The sequence below is a fragment of the Megascapheus bottae genome, chromosome 1 (genome assembly GCF_031878675.1).
Source record: "Megascapheus bottae isolate mThoBot1 chromosome 1, mThoBot2.hap1, whole genome shotgun sequence".
NCBI classification, from domain to species: Eukaryota; Metazoa; Chordata; class Mammalia; order Rodentia; family Geomyidae; genus Megascapheus; species Megascapheus bottae.
In genome coordinates this window covers 56,978,574-57,000,434 of record NC_143509.1, presented here as the reverse complement: position 1 = coordinate 57,000,434, position 21,861 = coordinate 56,978,574, and the positions used below count along the sequence as shown (strand labels likewise).

Here is a 21,861-nt window from a genome sequence, read left to right as displayed (position 1 = left end):
CGGGAACTCGGAGGCGGGGAGCGGCTGGGAAGTGGCTGTGGCGGTTGGCCGCGGCAGAGCTAGCGGGCGAGTGGGCGCGAGAGCCACAGTGGAGAGCGGCGGCGGCGGGGATGGCACGGGCCGGGCCGGCGTGGGGGCTGCTGCTGGCGATCTGGGTGAGGGCGAGGGCTGGGGTCCGGGCGGGGGTTCCGGGCTGGGCCGGCACGTGCGCCCCGCGTGCCGGCCGGCTTTTCAGCCCTCTGCCTTTCCCGGGCGGTGCGGAGCTGCCCCGGGGCGCCGGGGTGAGGGCGTGCGCGCCGCGCAGGTGGCGGCGGGCGGGCTCCCGGGCTCTTTCGGGGTCTTCCCACCGGGCGTTCGCGGACGCGGGGTCCGGAGGTAGCCCTGGGCGCCGGGCGGTGCCTTGCTGGGTGGTCGCGCCGGGCCACAAGTTGGCGTGGGGCGCAGGTCCGGGGCAGGGGCGCCCTCGCCTAGGGCGGGACACTGGCGGGCTGGGGGTGGGGTGCGCCTCGCCCCAGTCTCCGGGCCCTGCACCTGTGTGAGTGCCCGGTGGGATGGGGTGCTTTCCACCTGCGCTGCCGGAAACCTTATTTTAGGGCCATCCTCGTTCTTGGTTTCCACCCCAAGAGATTCGGGAAACTGTGGCTTCCCACTGCCTCCTCCCCCGGGCCAGGCTCTGCGGACTCAGTGGGGTCGTCACCCCTGCCCCCCTCATGGGTTCTGACCCCTGACACCGGTCTAAAGCTGCCCAGGAACCGCGCGGTCACTTTCAAGTGACATCTAACGTGTCATCGCCTTTCCTGTGAGATGGGGACGGAAAGGGTACCTCTCCTGTGAGGTGGCGAGGAGGGTCAGATGAGAAGTCAGAGGAGGAAGCAATGCAAACTGCAAAATCATACATGAGTGCTTGAGCGGTGGGTCAGGATGCTGGGAGGAATGAGCTAACGGAGTGGAATTTGCTACTCGTGGTGGTGGTGGTGGGGTGTCTTCCAGGCATCTCTGTGGTCAGAATGGGTGTGCCGGGGAGCTGAAGACCTGGGCTTGGCCTTGCTTGGCCTTAGTGTTGGGTGTGTGGCTGGATGTTCCAGCCTTCTTTCTCTAGCCAGTAACTTTTGAGCTCCCTTATCCTGGCGTCTCCCACTCCACTCCATCCCCTTCCCAAGTTTTCAAGAAACTTCCTGCTTCTGGCACTCTCAACCAATCCAGATATTTCAGTTCTTTTTCCTCCAGATATTTCAGTTCTTTTTCCCTTTGAGTGTGGCAAGGATACTGATCACCTGGGAGGAGAAAGTGTGCCTTGTATCTCTTGTAAACACTCACATTTCTGAGTCTTGTCCATTTCGGATCTCTGGGGAGGAGAGGCTTTTATTTTTGTGTTGCTAGAAGTGAATGGAGAAGGAGCCTCTCGGTTCTCTCTTCTGCCCTTCTCCCTCCAGGACTGAGAGAGGGAGACTGGAGTGGAACATTGTCCTTCACAGTATCTGCGTATATACATATTGTTTGCCACCAGAGCCAGTTGTCTGGGTGGGTCTCCATGACAGGCAGAACTGTGCAGGAGATGGGGCCCATCTCCTGCCTGGCCCCTGTCAGTCCCTTGCTTGCTGTTGAATTCTGTGAGAAGGTGAGGGTTTCAAATTCTCTTTTCTTTCCCTCCCATGGAAACAAATGCCTTCAGCATCTGACATTTCATTCAGTAAGCATTTATCAACCACATTGCTTGGCACAGGGTTGGATTTGGGGTAACAAGCAAAATACACATTGTGCCTGGTCTGTGTGAGGGAGTTTGTTGCCCTGGGCTGGGCCAACATGCTAGTACTAGTGCCCTAATTATTGAGACCCTCCATTGAATGGGAATCATATATTTAAATTAAGAGTGAGTGTCAACCCAGCCTTCCTAAGACAGGCTGAGCATAATGTGAAGTTTGGGAGTTAGTTAGGCAGTGGAGATCTCTCCCAGGTGGTGTAAAAGAGCTGGAGATTCGCCCAGCACTAGAAGCCGGGAGTCCTGAGGAATTTATAGTCTCTCCTTCCCTTAAGCCTATAGTTGGTTTAGCAGGTGCAAGGTGGAGAGAGTGAGCCTGTGGGAGCAAATGATGAGTGTCTGCTGTCTCTGGGATAAGGCTCTATAAATTAAGTTCAGTGTGGATCTGATAAGGCTTCCCGGGTGCCTGGGAGCATACTGGTCACCTTTGGGTCACTCAGTATTTACTGAGGGCTGATGTGTGCTTAATGCTGGGCTGTGACCCAAGGAAAGTCCAAAACCTTGCTGTCCAGTTTCACTTTTCATGGCTTTAGTTACCTGTGGTCAACAGAAAAAGTACAATTCAATATGATATTTTGAGCGAGACCATATTTACATAACTTCTATCACAGTGTAATTGTAATTGTCCTGTTTTATTACTATTAGTGTTGTTAACCTATTGAAGGTCTGTGTAGCCAGGCCCTTGTGGCTCATTTCTGTAATTGTGGTTCAAAGCCAGCCAGGGCAGGAAAGTCCATGAGACTCTTATCTCCAGTTAACCACTAGAAAACTAGAAATGACACTGTGGCTTAAAGTGGTAGGATCCTAGCTTTGAGCAAAAGAGCTCAGGGACAGGGGACAGTTCCCCAGCCCTGATTTCAAACCCCATAACCAAGAAAAAAAAAAGGTATGTGTGTATAAAGTAAAACAGTGTGTATATATATATATATATATATATATATATGGATATATAAAGTTTAGTACAATCTGTAGTTTTAGCCAACCAGTGAGGGTCTTGGAGCTATCATCCTTGTGCAAGAGAAATTGCTATATAAACGGCAGCCACTTTTTTTTTTTCCTAGCCCTGGGTCTTGTCCTGGGTTTTGAATGCGGGGCCTGGGCACTGTTCTTGAGCTTTCTTAAGGCTAGCACTCTACCACTTGAGCTATAGCACCACTTCCAGCTTTTTCTGTGTATATGGTACTGAGGAATGGAAGCCAGGGCTTCATGCATGCTAGGCCACACTCCTGCCCCCCCCCTTTATTTTATTTTATTGTTTTACAATAGCAAGAACATGAAAATGCCTTAGTGATAGTGGTATGGTTGAGTAACTTCTGGCCTGTTCATACTAAGGAGAACAATGTTTGTTAGTTTGAGCAGCTGTAAGAAAAATACCATAAATAGAGAGAGGTTTGTAATTTTTTTTTTTCTGACAGTTGTGGAGGCTGGAAGTCTGAGAGCAGGATATCAGCCTGATAGGGTTCTAGGGAGGGCCCACTTCCTGGCTGCAGACTGCTGGATTGTTGTGTGGACTAGAGAGCTTTTTTGAGTCCCTTTTCGTGGGCACTGATCTCATCCATGAAGACTCTACCCTAATGGCCTCGCCTCCTCTCTAAGGTCTTATCTCCTAATATTTGCACTGAAGTTAGGACCCTAACATAGAAATTTAGTATGGGACACAAACTTTCCATCCATTGCAAAGCTTATTAAGAATATTTATATTTACTAGAATGTAATGCTTATTGTTAAGGTATGCTGAATTATTGATGGAGACTATCCAAAGAAAAGGAAAAATGCTCAGATATGAAAAGCAGGATATGAAATCAAACCCTAAAGTAGCTGAAGTTATGTGAATAAGTAACGTGCATGGAAATTTCAAATGGTTATTCCAGATGGTGGAGTGGTAGATGACTTTTATATAAATCTTTGTTTATGCTTTCTTATGTTTTCCAAGTGAATATGTATGTATTACTTTGTAATCAGAAAAATTAAAAAATTTTTTTCAGTGTACTGGAGGCTCTCAGGCCCGCCTGGTCGGTGTTCAACTACTTGAGCATTCACTGCCCCCTCCCCTTGTTTTTTGTTTTGTTTTGGTATTTATTTATTTATGTATTTATTGTCAGTCTGGGCTGAGGTGTTGTCCCTGGGCTCTTCAGCTCAAGGCTACCACCCTACCCCTTGAACTACACTGCTACTTCCTGTTTTCTAGTGATTAATTGGAGATAAGAGTTTCAAGGGCTTGAACCACAATCCTCTGATCTCTGCCTCCTGAGTAGCTAGGATTACAGACATGAGCCACCACGCCCTACTTTGTTTTTGTTATTTTTGAGGCCTTATATGATGACCTAGCTAACCAGGGCTTTGATCCTCTTACTTGTTCTTATTCATGTGGCTAGTCTGACAGTGCTGGCAATGCAACCCATCCCTTGTGCTTTCCCTGTGACTGGGATAACAGGTATATACCAAAGTGCCAATATATAAGTTCAGATGGAGTCTGCACTTATTTCTGTCAGATTGGCCTCAGATCATCATTCTCCTTTCAACTCCCTTTATGCCTCTTAAGATCACAGGCTTGAGCCACTAAACTTAGCTGAGGTCATTTTCTCTTATTTTTTTCTTAAGCTTCTTTGTAAGCTGTTCCTCAGTCTTCTAATACCTGGGTAAAAAGCAGCACAATTAGTCTGAGGAGCTCACAGGCTAAGGAGGCCCCCCGCTCTTCACTGCTGTGGATCCTTACCTAGCATGGCCATGCTGATTGCCATGCAGACTTCATGCAGTCCTAGGGTGCAGAAATGGCTTGTTAGTCCCCCAGCTAAGTAGTTGTCCAATGGCAGGCAAGGACTAGACCTGGTCTGTGACCAGTTTTGGAAATACAGTAATGGTGAATGGTTTTTTGTTTTTGTTTTTGTTTTTTTTTGTGGGGGGTCATGGGGTTTGAACACTGGGCTGCTGGGCACTGTTGCTGAGCTCTTTTCTCAGGGCTTGTAGTAATACCTCATGATTTCCTATTAAAAAGTCAATTCTTGGGGCCGGGAGTTTGGCCTAGTGGTAGAGTGTTTGCCTAGCATACATGAAGACCCGGGTTTGATTCCTTGGTACCACATACTTAGAAAAAGCCAGAAGTGGTGCTGAGGCTCAAGTGGTAGAGTTCTAGCCTTGAGAAAAATCCAGGGGCAGTCCTCAGGCCCTGAGCTTAAGCCCAGGACTGGCAAAAAAGAAAAAAAAAAAGTCAATTCTTGATAAAATTTATTTTAAAATATATAACATTATATACACAAATATAATTTTGAAATGTAGCCCATGAGATTCGGAAGTATGAGAATTAGCCCCTCTATTTCTTTTATCTTGCAGTGCTGGGGATGACACCAGGATCACCTGCACACTAGGTACGCCCTTGACTCCTGGGCCACAACCACTCCCCTTGCTATATATTAGAGCTATGGAGTTCCCAAGGGAAGAGACTGCCTCATAGCCACCTGATCAGTAAAGGCAGAGCTAGGAGTAGAGCCGGGCCTGATGAATTATAAATCAGATTCTTCCCACTCCTCTGCCTTTCTGGTCTCCTTTGTCCCGCTTGCTTTCCTGAGGTAGCTTGAAGTCCAGATTCCAGGGAAACAGGCCATGAAGGTGCTAGAGGCAGATATTTGCCCCTGTCTCTCTGTAGAGCTTTTAAGGTGTACTCACTTGGGTTCTGTTCTTCTCTGTGGTCATTATATATTTAATAGGCTTTTGTGGGCTGGCCTGAGGACCTAATTGCCATTTATAATGCAGATTGGAACCCCGAGTGCACTTTTCCCACAGAAATAAACACATTACTGGGGAAGTCTTAAAACAAACCCTTCGCTCATAGCATGAAGCCAGGGAGCTGTGGCTACCCTTCGTTCGTAGCATGAAGCCAGGGAGCTGTGGCTGAGTGCCATTTGAATGGCAAGTGCTGACTATTGGGATTCAGGCAGTGAGCACCTAGTGACCAGATAAGAGAGAGGTAGAGCTGGCCTCACAAGGAGGGCACATTCTTGAGATCTGTGACTTTAGGAATCTTCCTGTCTGGCTACCATGGCCTTGGCACCTAGCCCAGGGCCTGTCAGTAAGGCAGCACAAAAGCCTGTTTGGTGGAATGAATGAGTTGCAGACTAGGATATGGGAATTGAAGAACTATAGGTTAAGATGACTGGAAGAAGGATCTAAATATACTAGTGGGGAATAAGATCTGAAAGGTGAATTCTTTCTTTATTTCTAGCTTGCTTGTTTGCTTTTTGTGCCCATCCTGGGGCTTCAACTTAGAGTGTGGGCACTGTCCCTGTGCTTTTGTGCTTAAGGCCAACACTCACAGCTCTACTTCTGGGCAGTTGTTGTTGTTGTTTTGTGCTTAATTGAAGATAAGTCTCACAGAGTTTCCTGCACAGGTTGGCTTTGAATTGCAAACCTCAGATTTCAACCTCATGAGTAGATAGGATTACAGGCATGAGCCACTCTTGCAGGACCTCAAATGTCTGACAAAGCTCTGGAGACTTGGCTATGTAAGGATTGGAGAGACATGATGGAAGTGACCCTTTTTCCTCTTGCCTTCCTGTTATCTACACGTATGATGTAGAGGAAAGAATGTGGGCTTTCAGCCAGCCAGATATTGAGGAGCTGTGTAGCTTTGGGCCCAGCCTTGCCTTTTTTTTGTTTTTAGATTTGTGTGTTCATTTTGCAGAGTTGGAAAATGAGAACTAATACAAAAAGCACACAGTGCAGAGCATGGCAGCAGTGGGAATCCTGTATCCACGCATGGTGTTCAATAGGAGCCTGTGGGAAGTGAGCAGGTGGGAAGAGAAGGTGGTAGGCAGCAAAGGGTCAAAAGGGGGTATGTGAATGGGAGGCATGTGACATGGGTGCCAAGTGGGGGACTCTGTCTGCTGGGCTTCTTCATAGGATTCCTTAAGCTGGTTCTTGACTCTGACCTTGCTCCCTCTCTGCCAGACCACTTTGGAGACACCTGAGGAGAGGTTGCATCCAGAAGGGCTGGGGGTTTGAGTCACTGCCTTTCTCTCCCTTTTGAAAGTCAACCCCCTCTTGGGAACAGATCCAGTAGCCACACTAATCCCTAGAGGGTTTTGCCCAGGCTTTTTGGTTTTGTTCTGGGGGCCTCCTGCATCTTGCCTAGTGCTTGTGGTAGGTTTTGAGGCTATAGCCAGAGGACGGATGTGTAGGGTCTGAGAAGAGCTTCACATTGACTGAACTTCGTCCCTCCTCTGGCATCCTGGGGTGTGAGCAGGGACAGGAGGAAAAACAGTGCTTCCCCATGCTGAGCTGGTCTGATCCTTCTGCCTGTCTCATCTTGCAGCTGCTTCCAGGAGCCTCTGGCTCTGGTTTGCTCCTTTACCAGAATCATGACAACTGATACATTTTTATAGACAGCCTTAGAGTTTACAGAACATTTTTGTATATTCCCTATCAGTGGTGTTGAGTAAGTACTGTGACTCCCCCCCTCCCCCAAGGCAGAGCTCAGTAGACAAAATGTGGGGTGATAACACTGATTAACAAAGTAGGAAGTGTGTGTGGCCAGGAAGGCAAAGGTAAGGAGGAAGAGATTGGGACATACAGTGGCTCATTTGAATGTATTGGCAACTGTTTTCTTGGAGTGCCTGTGTTCTGTAGCTCCCTGGTGGCTGTAGCTTCCCAGGGCAGCCCACCAGACCCTACTGCCTCTGCTTTCCCAGTAGTTCCTCTGAACACCCCTCTCTTCCACGGTCTTTGAGCACTTCTGACTAGGGGTTAGCCTTGCCATCATGCCATGGGAGTTTAAGGACACTTTGATGGAATGAGAGGAAAAGAGTGATTCCTAGTGGGACCATATCTCCAAATAAAACAAGCTCAGTGGGTCAGAGTTTGGCCTAGTGGTAGCATGCATGAAGACCCAGGTTCGATTCCTTGGTACCACATACATAGAAGAGCCAGGAGTGCTGCTGTGGCTCAAGTGGCAGAGGGCTAACCTTGAGGAAAACAACCAAGGACAGTGTTCAAGCCCTGAGTTCAAGCCCCAGGACTGGCAAAAAGAAAAGAAAAGAAACAAGCTCAGTGGGGATTGTAGCTCTGTGGTAGAGTGCAAGCCCTGAATTTGATCCCCATAAAACAACAAATTAAAAACCTGAAAACCAGGGCCGGGAGTTTGGCCTAGTGGTAGAGTGCTTGCCTAGCATGCACAAGATCCGGGTTCCATTCCTCGGTACCACATACTTAGAAAAAGCCGGAAGTGGTGCTAAGGCTCAAGTGGTAGTTCTCTAGCCTTGAAAAAAATCCAAGGACAGTGCTCAGGCCCTGAGCTTAAGCCCAGGACTGGCAAAAAAAAAAAAAACCCAAAAACCTGAAAACCGAAAAGAACAAATTTTTTTATATAATAGATCCCAGTACAAAGAAAAATTTCCTAAAACTTGGAAATGAAAAATGATTTTTGTACCTGTTAGTGGCACACCATAACCTACCTAATGGTCATCCAATGCAGAGTTAGGCAGGATGCAAGCTGTTTCTTTGTGATACAGTTGACAAACTCACTGCTACTGCATCACATTCAGTGATCTTAAGTCAGGGTACTTTCTCCTGACATTGGTCTTATGAATATTACTTTTTGTATCCTCTTTCTGAAATCTTTTTTTTTTGAGCCTTCCTTTCTTTTGACCTGATTTTGTTATTTTTGTGGGTTCTCTGTTAAAGAGTTAAATAAAACCTTGACTCTCCTTCATATCTATTTGTATGGGGATTAGCTTTGTAATGTGGCTTCTTACTCCAGACACCACTGCGGTAGGACATCAGGATGTGTTCTTAGAAGGAAGGATGAGAATGGAGACATTAATTTGGAGGCACTGTTCTAGAGAGTGGGTAAGGTCTCCTGTGGTTGAGGAAAGAGTAGAACAAGGATGGGGAGAGGGAGGATGGCTGGAGGCATAGATGGGAGATAGAGAGTTCCCTGTGGAGTCAAGAGGTCTATCACAGTGCAACTGGAGAGCCCACAGGATTCAAGAGTTTTCTATTAGGACGGGGGAGGGATCATTTCAGGGAAGCTTTCAGAATGATGGAGTGAATAAGGGTAGAAGTGGAAAATTCTAGCTGAGTTGATAGGGGAGTAATGAACAGCTTAAATTAGTTATATGGAGCAGGGTGAGAGTTTTTAAAAGATGAGTCAGGAGCAGAGTTTCTCCAGTGGCTATGAATAAAAACCCCTTAGGGTATATGAGAAAAAATAGGTTTTGGGCCCTCCACATCCCAGAGGTGACTTTCTTCAAGAGTAAGGCCCAGGAATCTGAATTTTTGTAAACCTGTACTATTTTGGCTATAGTACAACAAATAATTATATATACATATACGTAATATGTATGTATACACATGAGCACATATATACATACATACAGAGAGAGAGAGAGAGACAGAAAGAATGTTTAACGTTTCTGTGGCTGTGACAAAATAGCTGAGACAATCAACTTAAAAGGAAAGGCTCTTTAGCCCACAGTTTCATAGATTTCAGTGTGGTTGCTTTGGACCTGTGATTAATGCTGTGGGCACAGTGATGGTGGGAATTGGTAGCAGAAGAGGCCTGGTCACCTCATGACTGCTGGAAATGGTGCTCAAGAGAACACTGTCAATGACCTACCTTCCTTTCAATAGGTGTCATGTCCTACAGGTTCCACAACCTTCCACTTATACCCTAGGATGGGGACAAAGCCTTTAACCCAGGGGTCTTTGGGGGACATGGAAATCTAAATGTAGCAAGTACCATTCATTTGGAGTAGCAGGGGTATTTTGGCCAGTCAAAGTTATTTCACCACTTTGTGGGACACAGGTTCACCAGCTATGTCACCCTATCCTTCCACTGTGGCAACAGCTGACCTGAGCTAGCTGTTTTGCTTTCCCTTTAAGGGATTTTGGCATACAGGGAGCAGAGGAAAGATGGTTGTCAGGATGGCTCTTTTCAGTTGGTTGCACTCAGTCTTGCTGGCCTTTCCAGCTGTGCTCTATGTGGAGCTGTAGGGAGTGGGAGCTATTCTCAGGGACAGGTGTGTTAAGAAGGGTGTGGGTCTGTGCTCAGAGACCACGTTCAGGCCCTGGCTTTGGTTAGTTTTAGGCCAGTCTGCTCACTGCTTTGAAATGGGGTAGGACCACCTCCCACAGCACTGGTTAGTAGCAGTTTTGCAAACATTTTTACTGAAGTTCCTGTGAAAACACTTAGACATTTTACAATATAATCCTATGTGTATGTACATAAACCCAGCAGATGTGAATGTTCTGCTGAACACATAGTTCATCTTGCTACCTGAGGCATACATTGATGTCTTGCTTTTCCTGCCATTAAAAAATAGCCCCTCACTGAACTGACTTTGTAACTGCTCTTGGGTTGAGACCTGGAGGATGGAAACATATGTTTAGACTGTATTCAGGAAAGTGCTTAATGAGCTAATGAGTGTAAAAGCATGGCTGTACACCCTGGGTCATGAATACTTGAGTTGCTGTTTTCTTATCAATTAACAGAGTTTTGATGCAGAACCAGGATTCTGGAGTGGGAATTCACCTCCTCCTCCCCTTCTCTGTTCTGTGATTCAATGTTCCCTCTACCAATTCCTCCTTGTTAACAGACCTGGCACCGCCAGGCTGGCAGCCACCCAAGCCCTCCTGGCTCTAGAAGATGTTTTCTAAAGCATTAATACCCTCAGGGACTTAAGTCTTGGTTAAATGTACTGCAGGTTGCAATTTCAGGATAAGAAAACCTTGTTTTAGAGACTCTTGATCAATTGTCCTGCCCACCACCTTGTCCCTGTTGACAGCCACGTTTATGCTGTGGGGAATGTGGGAGTGGAAGTTAAGGGGGAGGGGGCTGTACTGTGTAGCCCCAAACAGGCAGTTTGGTTCTTTAAAGGAGCCAAAATGCAAGTAGAGGACCTTTATGCAATTGTTTGGGACCAGAAGTATTTGAGATTTCTGATCTTTTGAGGGAATGTTTACATATACATTATAAAACATCATTGGGATAGGACCCAAATCCAAAATTCATTTATCTTTCAAATACAGCTTATATACATTGTGTGAAGGAATTTTTTGACAGTTTTGGGACTTGAACTCATGGCTTGGGTATTATTCCTTAGCATTTTCACTGAAGGCCCGTGCTCTATCACTTGAGCCATAGCTCACTTCTGGCTTTTTGCTGGTCTCTTGGACTTTTCTTTTTGGGCTGGCTTTAAACCATAATCTTCAATTCTTAGCCTCTTGAGTTGGGAGGATTGCAGACATGAATCACCAGCAAGGTCTATAGACATGAGTTCTGTAAGAAGGTGATTTTATGTATTGTTTTTAATGTGCTTGTATATCATGTGGTATCAAATGTGAAATCTACTTTTCATGTAAAACTCAAAAATTTCCTGTTTGGAGCTGAGTGTGGTGGTCTAGGCCTGGAATCCAACCACTCAGGAGGCTAAAGCAGGAAGATTTTGAATTCTGGGCTAGCCAAGGCTACACAATGAGACCTTATCTCAAAGAAGAAAATGGTTTGTAGAGTATTTTGGATTCAGATGTTTAGATTAGGGATGCTGGGTACATGCCAGAAATCCAGCTCCCTTCGTATTTATGTTATGAACCACAGAGTATGTGGTCTTCTTCATGTTTGTCTAGGACCTGTCAGATTGGAGTCTGAATTTGGGTAACCTTGAGCAAGTACTATAGTTTTATGTTGTGTGTCCCATGTTAAAGACATAGTCAGTCCCCTATTAGGAGGTGGTGGAACCTTTAGGAAGTTGCACCTACTGCAAGATCTTTAGGCTCTTGGGGGTTTCACTTGCATGGAATGTGTGACCTCAGCCTCTTTCCTCTTCCTCTTGCTTTCTGGCTTATGTAGTATGAACACGGTATCCTGTTATGAGCTCCCCACCATTGCTTCTTGGCATTCTAACAAGATGTTAGCCCAGTCATGGATGGACCCTACAGAACGGAACCAGCCAGTTCTGGGGCGTGAACTCAGGGCCTGAGCATTGTCCTTGGGCTTTCTCAAGACTAGAGCTCTACCACTTGAGCCATAGCACCATTTCCAGCCTTTTTTCTATGTATGTGGTACTGAGGAATCAAACTCCTGAGTTGGTACATGCTAGGCAAGCATTCTACCACTAGGCCAAACTTCCGGCCCAAACCTTCTTCATTTTGTAAGTCATTTTCTCAGGTATTTTGTTGGGTGAGTGAAAGCCATATAGTACAGTGAGTTTCTTAATCCTGTTTCAGTTTTCTTTTAAACTAGGTATAGTAACAGTACTTGCTTCTTATATTTGCCCAAATGATTAGATAGTATTCCCAGTACCTGGCCTCTTTCTCTCTTAATAAGCACCGTTAGTCTTTTTCATTGCAGCTAGCCAAGGGTTGAACACCCCAGGCCATGCATCTGTCTTTGTGACTGTTCCTTTTCAAAAAAATTACAAAATATTAAAAAAATTGTTATTGTAAAGGTGATGTACAGAAGAGCTCCTGTTTCTAAATGAGGTAAAGAGTATGTTTCTTTTTGGACATTATCACCCCTCCTTTTCTTTATCAGTTTTTCCTTCTGGTCCCTGCCCATGAATTGTATAGTTATTTTCAACATAGTGTCTACTAAGTACCTCTACTGCATTTGCTCACCCTTTGTCCCTCCATTTCTTTCTTTCTTTTTTTCTATTTTGCCAGTCCTGGAGCTAGAACTCTGATCTTGGGCCTGTACATTGACCTTGGGTTTTCTCAAGGCCAGCATTCTACTACTTGATCCACAGTACCACTTCTGGCTTCTTCTGTGTCTGTAGTACTGAGGAATCAAACCCAGGGCTTTGTGTATGCTAGGCAAGCATTCAACCACTAGGCCATGCTTCCAGCCCTTGTCCTTCCATTTCAATATACTTTTTCTTTCTCTGTCTCTTTCTGTTGTTTTCTGTATATCTATTCCTACATGTGTTCCTTTTATGTTCCTCCTCCCACCCCACATACACACTATGTCACCATTCAAGAACGAATTCTTGGTGCCCAGTTTTAGTTCACAGCCTGCCAGGTAGACATTGGCATCAGACAACATGAGTGGTGAGATCGCCAAATGTGCTTTGTGATTGGATCTTCATTCCTCATTAAAAGTGGTGCTCTGCCATCTGGTTAATGATCGATGCTTAAATTTGTCTCGCCCCCCCCTTTTTTTTTGCTCAGTCACGGGGCTTGAACTCAGGGCCTGGATGCCATCCCCAAGCTCTTTTATTCACAAAACTTAGCACTCTATTACTTAGAGCTACACCTCCACTTCCATTTTTTAAAATGGTTAATTGGAGATAAGAGTCTCATAGGGACTTCTCTGCCCAGGCTGGCTTCAAACCATGATCCTCAGATCTCAGCCTCCTAAATAGCAAGGATTACAATCATGAGCCACCTGTGCCCAGCTAAAATTTGCCCTTTTAAGAAACAAATTACTCATTTTTTTATTAAAGAATTTATTAACATTGATTTTTACATAATATTTCAAATGATGTGTTTAACAAACAAGTATTTGAGGAGGGAATGTCTATATATAATCACTGGCACTTCAATTTTAGAACATAATTAAAATTAGGCTGAGGGTTTGTATGTCATAGGTACATATTAATCTATGTAATAAAACATTATGTCTATAGAGTCATAAATTTTTATGTCTATGTAGTTGTGCTTATATTTCCAATACCATGTCCATTTATGTCTATGTAGTTGTGTTTATATTTTCAATACCATGTCCATAGCATTGGGTATGCAAATATTGAGTCCTCGCTCTTGTACTGTTTGGATCTAATAGCCACATATTAAGGATACCATGCGCCTTTTGTTCCTTTGGTTTTGACTTGTCTCACTCAACATGATTCGTTCTAGATTCATCCACTTCCCTGCGAATGCCATTATTTTATCTTGTCTATTGGCTATGTAGAATTCCATTGTGTATATATACCACATTTTCTGTATCCATTCATCTGCAGTAGGGCATCTGGATTGTTTCCATCACCTGGTTATTGTGAATAGTGCAGAGATGAACATAGCTGAGCAGGTGTCCTTATCATATCCTGGGTTATGATGTTCAGGATAGATGCCCAGGAGTGGTATGGCAGGATCATAGGGAAGGTCTATTTTCAGCTCTTCAAGAAACCTCCACATTGCTTTCCAGAGTGGCTGAACTTGTTTACATTCCCACCAGCAGTGCAGTAGGGTTCCTTTTTCTCCACAACCCCTCCAGCATCTGTCATTGTCTGAAAATTACTCATATTTTGAAATTAATGTTCTTTTGTATATCTCTTTCTCATTGAAGTCACTTTACAAGTATTTGCTAGTTATGAGTTATATGCAGAATATCTTATGGAGTCTATATATTAGTTCCTGTAAAAACGAAACAGCAGCAGGAATGTGGCTCAGGGGTTAGAGCATTTGAGTGTACCAAGTATGATGATCTGAATTCGAACCCTGATCCTGCCCAAAACATAAACATTTCACCAACTCCCACTACCCCAGGTCAAATGAGTGGAGAAACACACAGTAGCCAGCAGTTAGGACAGATAAGTGAACATCACGCTTACATGGAAAATACCAGTGAGCACCACAGGGCAGCGTCCTGGTTATAAGGTCTGAGGAAGAGTAGGTCAGTATTTGGGTTATGAGTATCACTTTTCTTTTTCTTTTTACTAGACAAGTTTTTTTTTTCCCTTCTCTATTATTTGATAATAGTTTTAGACTTAATACATGAGTTCAAGAAGAATAAGAATTTTCATATGTTCTTTTTAAAAATCCAGGTTCCATGAATATGAATATTTTATACATGTGTCTAATATGTTTTCTCTGCACATATAAAGTTTATGTATGTTGTTCCTTTGCTATCTGGGCCCCTGATGGACTGCATTTCTCAGAACTAATCCCTGCTGTCCATTGATGCATGACTCATTACCTAAAATACAAGGACAATATCTTACATAATCACAGTACAATGATTAAAGTCAGGAACAATTGTCTCTCAGTATCTATTGGGGATTAGTTTCAGTCCTACCCTGCCCATGGCTACAACAATCCATGAATGCTTTATGAAAATGTTGTATTTACATGTAATCTGCACACATTCTGTCCCACATTCTAAATCATCTCTAACTAGCCTTTGACAATTATAATTGTTTAGCAAATAATGACAAGAAAATTAAGTGTGAATGTCAGTACAGATGACAGCGTTTTTCAGTATTTTTGATCTGACTTTCAGTGAGTCTAAAGATGGCAGACCCACAGATATGTAAGGGCCAACTATATTTAGTTCAGGACTTAATGTAGAACCCCAGACTTCATTTAGTTGTCCTTTATTCTGCTTTACCCTGGAATGGGTCCTCTGTCTTTAGTGACCTTGACATTTTTGAAGGATTTCTCATAATTAGGTTTTTGATGATGTCTCATTCATTCATTGTATCAGGAGCCAGTATACATGATGTCAGTTTGACCTATGAGTGGTAATATTAACATTGGCTCCTAAGTTGGGGAAAGAGTAGGGGAGGGGATACTTCTGGTGAGAAGATCCTTTGGGACTGCAAGGTAAGAGTAACTATTACCAAGGATAAAACATCTACCTTTGTGCATTTTTTTTATGTAGTCTTTTTCTGAGTAATTTTGTTTTCATAATTGTAATCACACTTTGTATATTTTGAACTTTTCTTAAACATAATGACCAAAACTTTTGCATTGCACCATCTTTAAGTTCATCTTTACTGGTTGTATTATTCTTGGAGCATTTGTTCCAACTTGTATAACCATTCCCTGGCTGTGGGACAGTTAGTGTTTACAGGTTTAGAATCTTACAGAAAAGATCATGGGAATCTTGTTTGAGATAGACCCTGTGTTGATTTCCTCAAAATATATTCCAAGATGTAGAATTACTAAATCAGATATGGAATTATTAAAAGAGGATAAATCTCTTTGAGATACCTGATAATTATGCCAAGTAGCTTTCAACAGACTTACATAGTTTAGCTTTCAGCTAGCAGTATGATAGTTGGGTTTCATATTTTAAGAGATTAACTAATGGTGATTCTTTGTGTGTGTGTGTGTGTGTGTGTGTGTGTGTGTGTGTGTGTGTGTGTGTAATGTGCATGCCAGTCCTAGGGCACTGAAGTCCCTGGGCACTATCCCTGAGCTTTATCTGCTCAAGGCTTGTGCTCTACTACATGAGCCACTACTTTACTTCTGGTTTCTGGATAGTTAACTAGAGATAAGAATCTCATGGACTTTCCTTCCCTGGCTAGCTTTGAACAGTGATTCTCAGATCTCTTCTTCTTGAGGAGGTAGGACATGTGTGCTTGGCCTTCAACCTCTTTTTTTTTTTGAACTATCATGGAACAGTGGGGATTTTAGTGTTGAGATTAATTTCCTGTATTTTGAATTATGGAACCATAGGTTGTTTTTTGTTTGTTTGTTTTATTGATCATAGGGTTTGGACTCTGGGCTTGGGTGCTATCTCTGGGCTCTTCAGTTCAAAGCTACCACCCACCGCCCCACTTCCTGTTTTCTACTGATTAATTGGAGAAAAGAGTCTCACATTCTTTAGTGCCCTGGCTGGCTTTGAACCCCGATCGTCAGATCTTAGCCTCCTGAGTAGCTAGGATTACAGGTGCAAGCCCCTGCGTCCAGCCAATATAGGTATTTATTTCTAAGAATAAATCACAGTGCAATGCAACATGTTACTCTTCAAGTGTTAGTGCTGATCTCCAGCATTGGAATGAGGTCTGACCTGGTAGAGGATCCTTCAAAATGGGGAAGGACCTGAGATCACATGGGAAGGCTTGTGCTAGTTTACCTAGAGAGGCCTAAAGGAGGCATTTACCATCTTTAGAGTGCAATTGGCAAACACCTGGCATGGAAAGGGAGCTTGAAGCTTGTTCCCCTGAGTTTAAGTTTCTCAGTGACGAGCTATCCAGGAAGAATCTGGTGAGGGACAAACCATGGTGGCATTGCTATTATTAACACAGTGGGTTCTCAACCTTCTGGGGTGAGCTGGGTTGAGAATTTTGTGGAGATCTTGAGTCCTTGGTGCTTAAGGCTCAAAATGGCACATAAACCTATGTACTGCAGATATCCTGGGCTCTTGATCTCCAGCAGGTCCTTTACTACAAAAGGGCTAAGAAGGGAACCTGCAGAGTTTCCATCTGATTCTCTTGATGTGTGGGTACCTGTCACCAAGTGACCAAGATAGCAGATAAGAACAGGCACACTCCATCAGGAAGAACAAGGGTGAAGCAATCACTTCACAATCTGGCTGAGGTGTATTGAAAGATTAGGTACTTTGCAGTAATTCCATAGGAATAGATATTTACATTACTTTCTAGTTAAAGGTGCTTTTTTTAAAAAAAAAATAAAACAAAACAGTACTTGTATATGTGTATAGCAGAAGACTCAGAATGATACTATGTAAGAGAAGCCATAAATGTTACTAATGTTAAAGTAAAAGAGGGATATTTCTGATCCACCACAATTGTATAGTCAGGGAACCTCATATCTTCTATCTTGTTAACACTGTGTGTTCAGCAAGTCCTTTCTTCTCATTGTCTCAGATTGGCTGCTTGAGCTGCTGCTATCTTGTATAAATTATAGCTAGCAGGAAGAACCAGAAAACTCCTATCAGATGTCTAGTAGAGACAGATCCTAGGCATTGCCTCCTAAATCTTCCAGGGTTAAACGTGGGGAGATAGCCACATGGACATACTTGTTGAAGGGACTGAAGGGGAGGGCTCTCATTGTGAGTGGCCACATGCCCAAAGAAACCTAGTAGCTTCCAACAGTATACATAGTGCTACAATTAGAAAGGACTTTGAGAGATACTTTTAGACCTTCCATTTTCTGGAGGAGGAAACTGAGACTTGGAGGAGAGATGACTGGTTCAAGGTCATAAGCCAGTAGCCATTAAGATCAGCACTAAACTTAGGTTTCTGACTATAAGTATAGTGCCTTCTCTCCCAAATCTTAAGCTTTGCATTCCTAGCCAGTTCATCTCTGACTTTGGGTTTAGACCCTTATCCATTTTTAACCTCCTCTCCTACTTCATTCGCCTCCATCTTCTTCTAAATGTCTAAACTTCCAGATTAGACATTTCAGAGCTATTTTGAGCAAAATGTGGGTAAAACTAAATTAAACTGGTTTCTTCACACCTCCCAGTAAAGAAATTCTTTATGCAGGTGACAGAGCAAAAAGGTCAAGTCCCTCCTCCACCTTCCTCCTAAATGTTAATCTTCTGTCCCCAAATCTTTCTTCATTGGCAAGCTGCTTTTACATAATTAAATGTCTTTGGCTTCAGGATCTGCAGCAGACAGTGAATCTGGAATGACAGACGGCTCTGTCCCTCAATAGCAGAGGAGCAGGAGGGTGCTGGCATACCTCCCAAGATGGAGCTTTCTAAAGGGTAGGGTGTAACAGAGAGGACCGTGCTCCTAATGATTCTCCAGTGGTGTAACTCTTCAATTTGGTGGTGATGGTGGTGGATGGTGGCAGACTGACTTGAGTGGAAGGAGGAGAGTGTGGGTGTGCTATGAATAGGTGTCTAACAGGATGAAGTGTAGAGGAAGGAATGTGTACCCACCTAGCACACAGTTTTCTAATGGAAACAAATTTGGGGAAGGAACTCCAAACCTTTATCCTTAGAATCCTGGCCAACCCAGGGATTCTGGGCTTGCAGAAAGCAAATAGTTAACATGACCCCCCACCCCTATCTGGGAGTATGGGCTTATGGGTTGCTTCTTTTATTGGCAAGTACAGCTTTTTTTTTTTTTTCATTTTTATAGTCCAGAGGTATGTATGTATGTATGTATGTATGTATGTATGTATTTTTACCTCTTAGGCCATGAATTCATAGGGGATAGGTTCCAGTAGCTCAGGCTCCTTCCTGTTGGTTCTCATAAAGTATGCTTCTCTGGTGGAGCAAGCTGGCGCTTCAGTTGAACCCAGGTTCCTTTCTTTTTGGCTTCCTTCTTTTTCTGGTCATTTTCCTTCACCTGTTTCAGGAGCTATCTCAGCTCTTAGAGTGCTTAATATGCTCAATACGCACATTAATCATCTTGGCAAGTATCTTGCCCTTAACTTACTTGTTCACAACAATGCCAACAGCATGCTGGGTAACATTGCAGTTTTGCCATGATAACATTTATGGGGCATTCCTTTTTGAGCTGTACCCATTCCCTTGATGTCTACAATATCACCCTTTTTGTAGATTCTCATGTATGTGGCCGAAGGAACAATTCCATGCTTCCTGAGGGCCTAGAGAACATGTACCAGGTACCTCTCTTCTTTCCCTTTGTGTTCGTCATTTTGGCAGATTACTGGAAGATGGCCAGCTTTTTTTTTTTTTTTTTTGGCATGGCTTGCTGACTGCTCAGGAAGCCAGTAGGGTTCAGAAAGGAACCTCCTCTGGCCAGGAGTCAAGGTCATGTTCTTGTTCTGATCCTGCTGCTAGCCTCCTTTGTGATTTTGGTCATTTTTAACCCCATTTGTAGAGGAGGCATGGACTCCTCTCAAATCATTGTGAGGGATAAATGAGGCCCAATACACATAACCTGGAAAGTGTGTTCTAAGTGTACCATGTGACCTTTCGATCTGGGTCTCTGTGCAGCTGGCTGATAATGCTAGGCTTTCTGAATGTATGTATGTGTGCCTCCCTTCCTGTCTGGATTGGCCACTTTGCCTGATCACAGGCAAGGCCCTGGAGAGGAAGAGGCAGTCCCTGTTATGCTGTTGTTCATGCTCACTAATAGCACCAATAAAGGTAATTAACCATCATTATGTGCTTCTGTGTGCCAAGCATTGTTAGGTTCTTTATGTCCTTCCTCTCCTCTGTAACCCTGAGCCAGCCTGCCAGTTTGGCATCTGTATTGCCCTCTCCCCTTCCAAGCGAGCAGATGAGACTCAGAGGTCTAGTGTCCAGGCTGAGATCATCTGGCTGTAAATGGCTGACTCCAAAGCCAGTACTCTTTCTACAGTGTCTGGAATATGGAGAAGGGAAGCAGGGAGGGGTGGTAGGGAAAGTCCAGAGACCTGAAACTGGGTGGTAGGAAACAGTGTAGGTGAGGAAGTAACTCAGTCATTGTGGTCCAGCAATGCTAGGGTCAGGCAAGCACTCTGGGTGTTGGAGGGCTCTGAAGAGATCTTGTCAGTCTGACCAAGAGTTGGTGGGTGATGGAAATTGACTGGTACTCTAATAGAATGGGGTGCTGCTTTTCTGAGAAGGCCTGGCTGTGCTAGGAAAATGTTTTCAGCTTGAACAGCCCCAGGCAGTTCAGCCTGAGGTCAGTGCTGGTAAAGCAGAGTGCTGGCAAGTAGGGAAAAGGCAGTAAATGGAGACAGTGAGCATAGGCATCTATTTCTTCCCCTGCCTGCTAGAGCATTGACTTCCAAGTGAAAAGCATGCCAACTGCTCGAACAATACCATGTTAGGGTTGAAAACACTGCTCCCATACTGCCCCCTCCCTGCCTGGGCTCGACAAGGAGTTGATAGTTTGCACCACTAGCAATGTTATTGTGGCCTTGGTTATTGTTGTCATCGAAGTTTGTGGGTTGTGACTTACAGAGTCTGCAGGAAGGTTTTAGGCAATGCGCTCCAAGCTCACTGAAACTGCATCTCAAGGAAAGGAAGACATACATGCAAAAAGGTTAACAGTCACGAGTGAATGGCAAGCAGAATGTTAAGTGGCTGCATGGTCCCCTTGGGCTTTTGGGGAGGGAAGAAGCACTGCCTTCTTGGCTGCCTCTGTGATTACTGGCTGGGGCAAAGTCTGTCTGGGGCAGACACAGCCTTTCATCCTTTTCTCCTTTGAAGACAAGCAGCTTTGTCCGTCATTTCCCACATTCTCCCTCGATCTGGACATCTCCTTTGTTTTTTCCTCTCTTGCTCCCAGATCTTCAAATTCTGCCTCTCCAGGTAAATCCCATATCTTTTATGTCTACCACTCTTCCCCTGACTTCATTGTTACTCAGCTCCTATGCTAGATGGCATTGATAGGTAGCCTGACTTTCCCTGAGTCTGCCCACTCCACTGAAATTTCCCCCATGTGTCCCCAGGGACTTTGTCTCACTCTCAGCCTGGCCAGTCTTTCCTTGCATGTCTTCCTTGAGCAGTACCCACAGTACCTTCCTACTCTCCCTCCCTTCCTTCTCCTGGACTGGGGTATTCCTTGTCTCCTTTTTCAGGCCCTGGCTCATAGAGATGTCAATTAATTTGTGGCATACTCTCTAGCCTGGAGGATGTGTTCATGAGTGTCTCTTGATTACACATCTATGGCTTCAGTCTGTCATTGTCTTCCTCAGCCCTGCAGAAGAGCCTTCTCCACTGGTCTTTCCCAACACTAAGCGTCCTTGGGTCCATTTCAGAGTTTTCTCTTCCTCTTCCTGCCTGCAAATCAAGTCATTGACTTGATTATTTTCCCCTTGGAGATTCTTCTTTTTCTTTTTTTCCCTGTTTTGGTGCTTGTGGGCTTGAACTCAGGGCTTGGGAACTCAGGGCTTGGGTGCTGTCCCTGAGCCTCTCAGTGAAAAAGGCTAGTGTTCTACCAGTTGAGCCACAGTTCCACTTCCCTGGAGATTCTTAGACAGCCTTTGGTCACTGTCTCCTGCCTGCCCTATCTGAGTTTGGGCAGATGAGTTAGCAGTTCTTGTATCCTGCTAATCTGTCAGCTATGTACCCAAACTTCCTGTCTGGGCTAGCTCTTTAGCCAGGTTATCACTACCCCTAGTTGTACCCCAACTGCCTTCTCCAACCAGCTTCATGCCAGACTCACTCACTGTGCTATGGTCTCCTTGAGTGCATAAGAGTTGCCAAGGACTCACTTGTTACCTATCCTCTGTGAGTGACACGTTGTGAGGTGTCATTTGTCACTTATTAAAAGCTGGACAGACATTTCCTGAGAGTTTTCAGGTTCCTTGCCCTTCACAGCCTCAATTTTTGGGTGGAGTGGAGGTCAGGTAAATAAGGACGAGGCAGATGGACTACAGGGAGGGCTCAGTGCCAGCCCCAGCTTTGTGCCCCATGATGGATTTCATGCAAAGTCAATTTGCTCATTGTATTTTGGATAGAGCTTAAGTTCTCTACAGTGTCATGGTAAACACTAGACTGGAGGTTTAGTGGAAAG

General features: G+C 44.5%; 1 protein-coding gene across 1 annotated transcript in view; it reads left to right on the top strand.

Moving 5' to 3' along the window:
• The first annotated feature begins 59 nt into the window (after positions 1–59).
• Positions 60–21,861, top strand: part of Pdia5 (protein disulfide isomerase family A member 5) — an 88,921-nt gene continuing 67,119 nt past the window's right edge. The window contains exon 1 of the mRNA XM_090345345.1: positions 60–155. Coding sequence (XP_090201471.1) covers positions 111–155 — 45 coding nt within the window. The 5' untranslated portion in view covers positions 60–110. The remainder of the gene's footprint in view (positions 156–21,861) is intronic.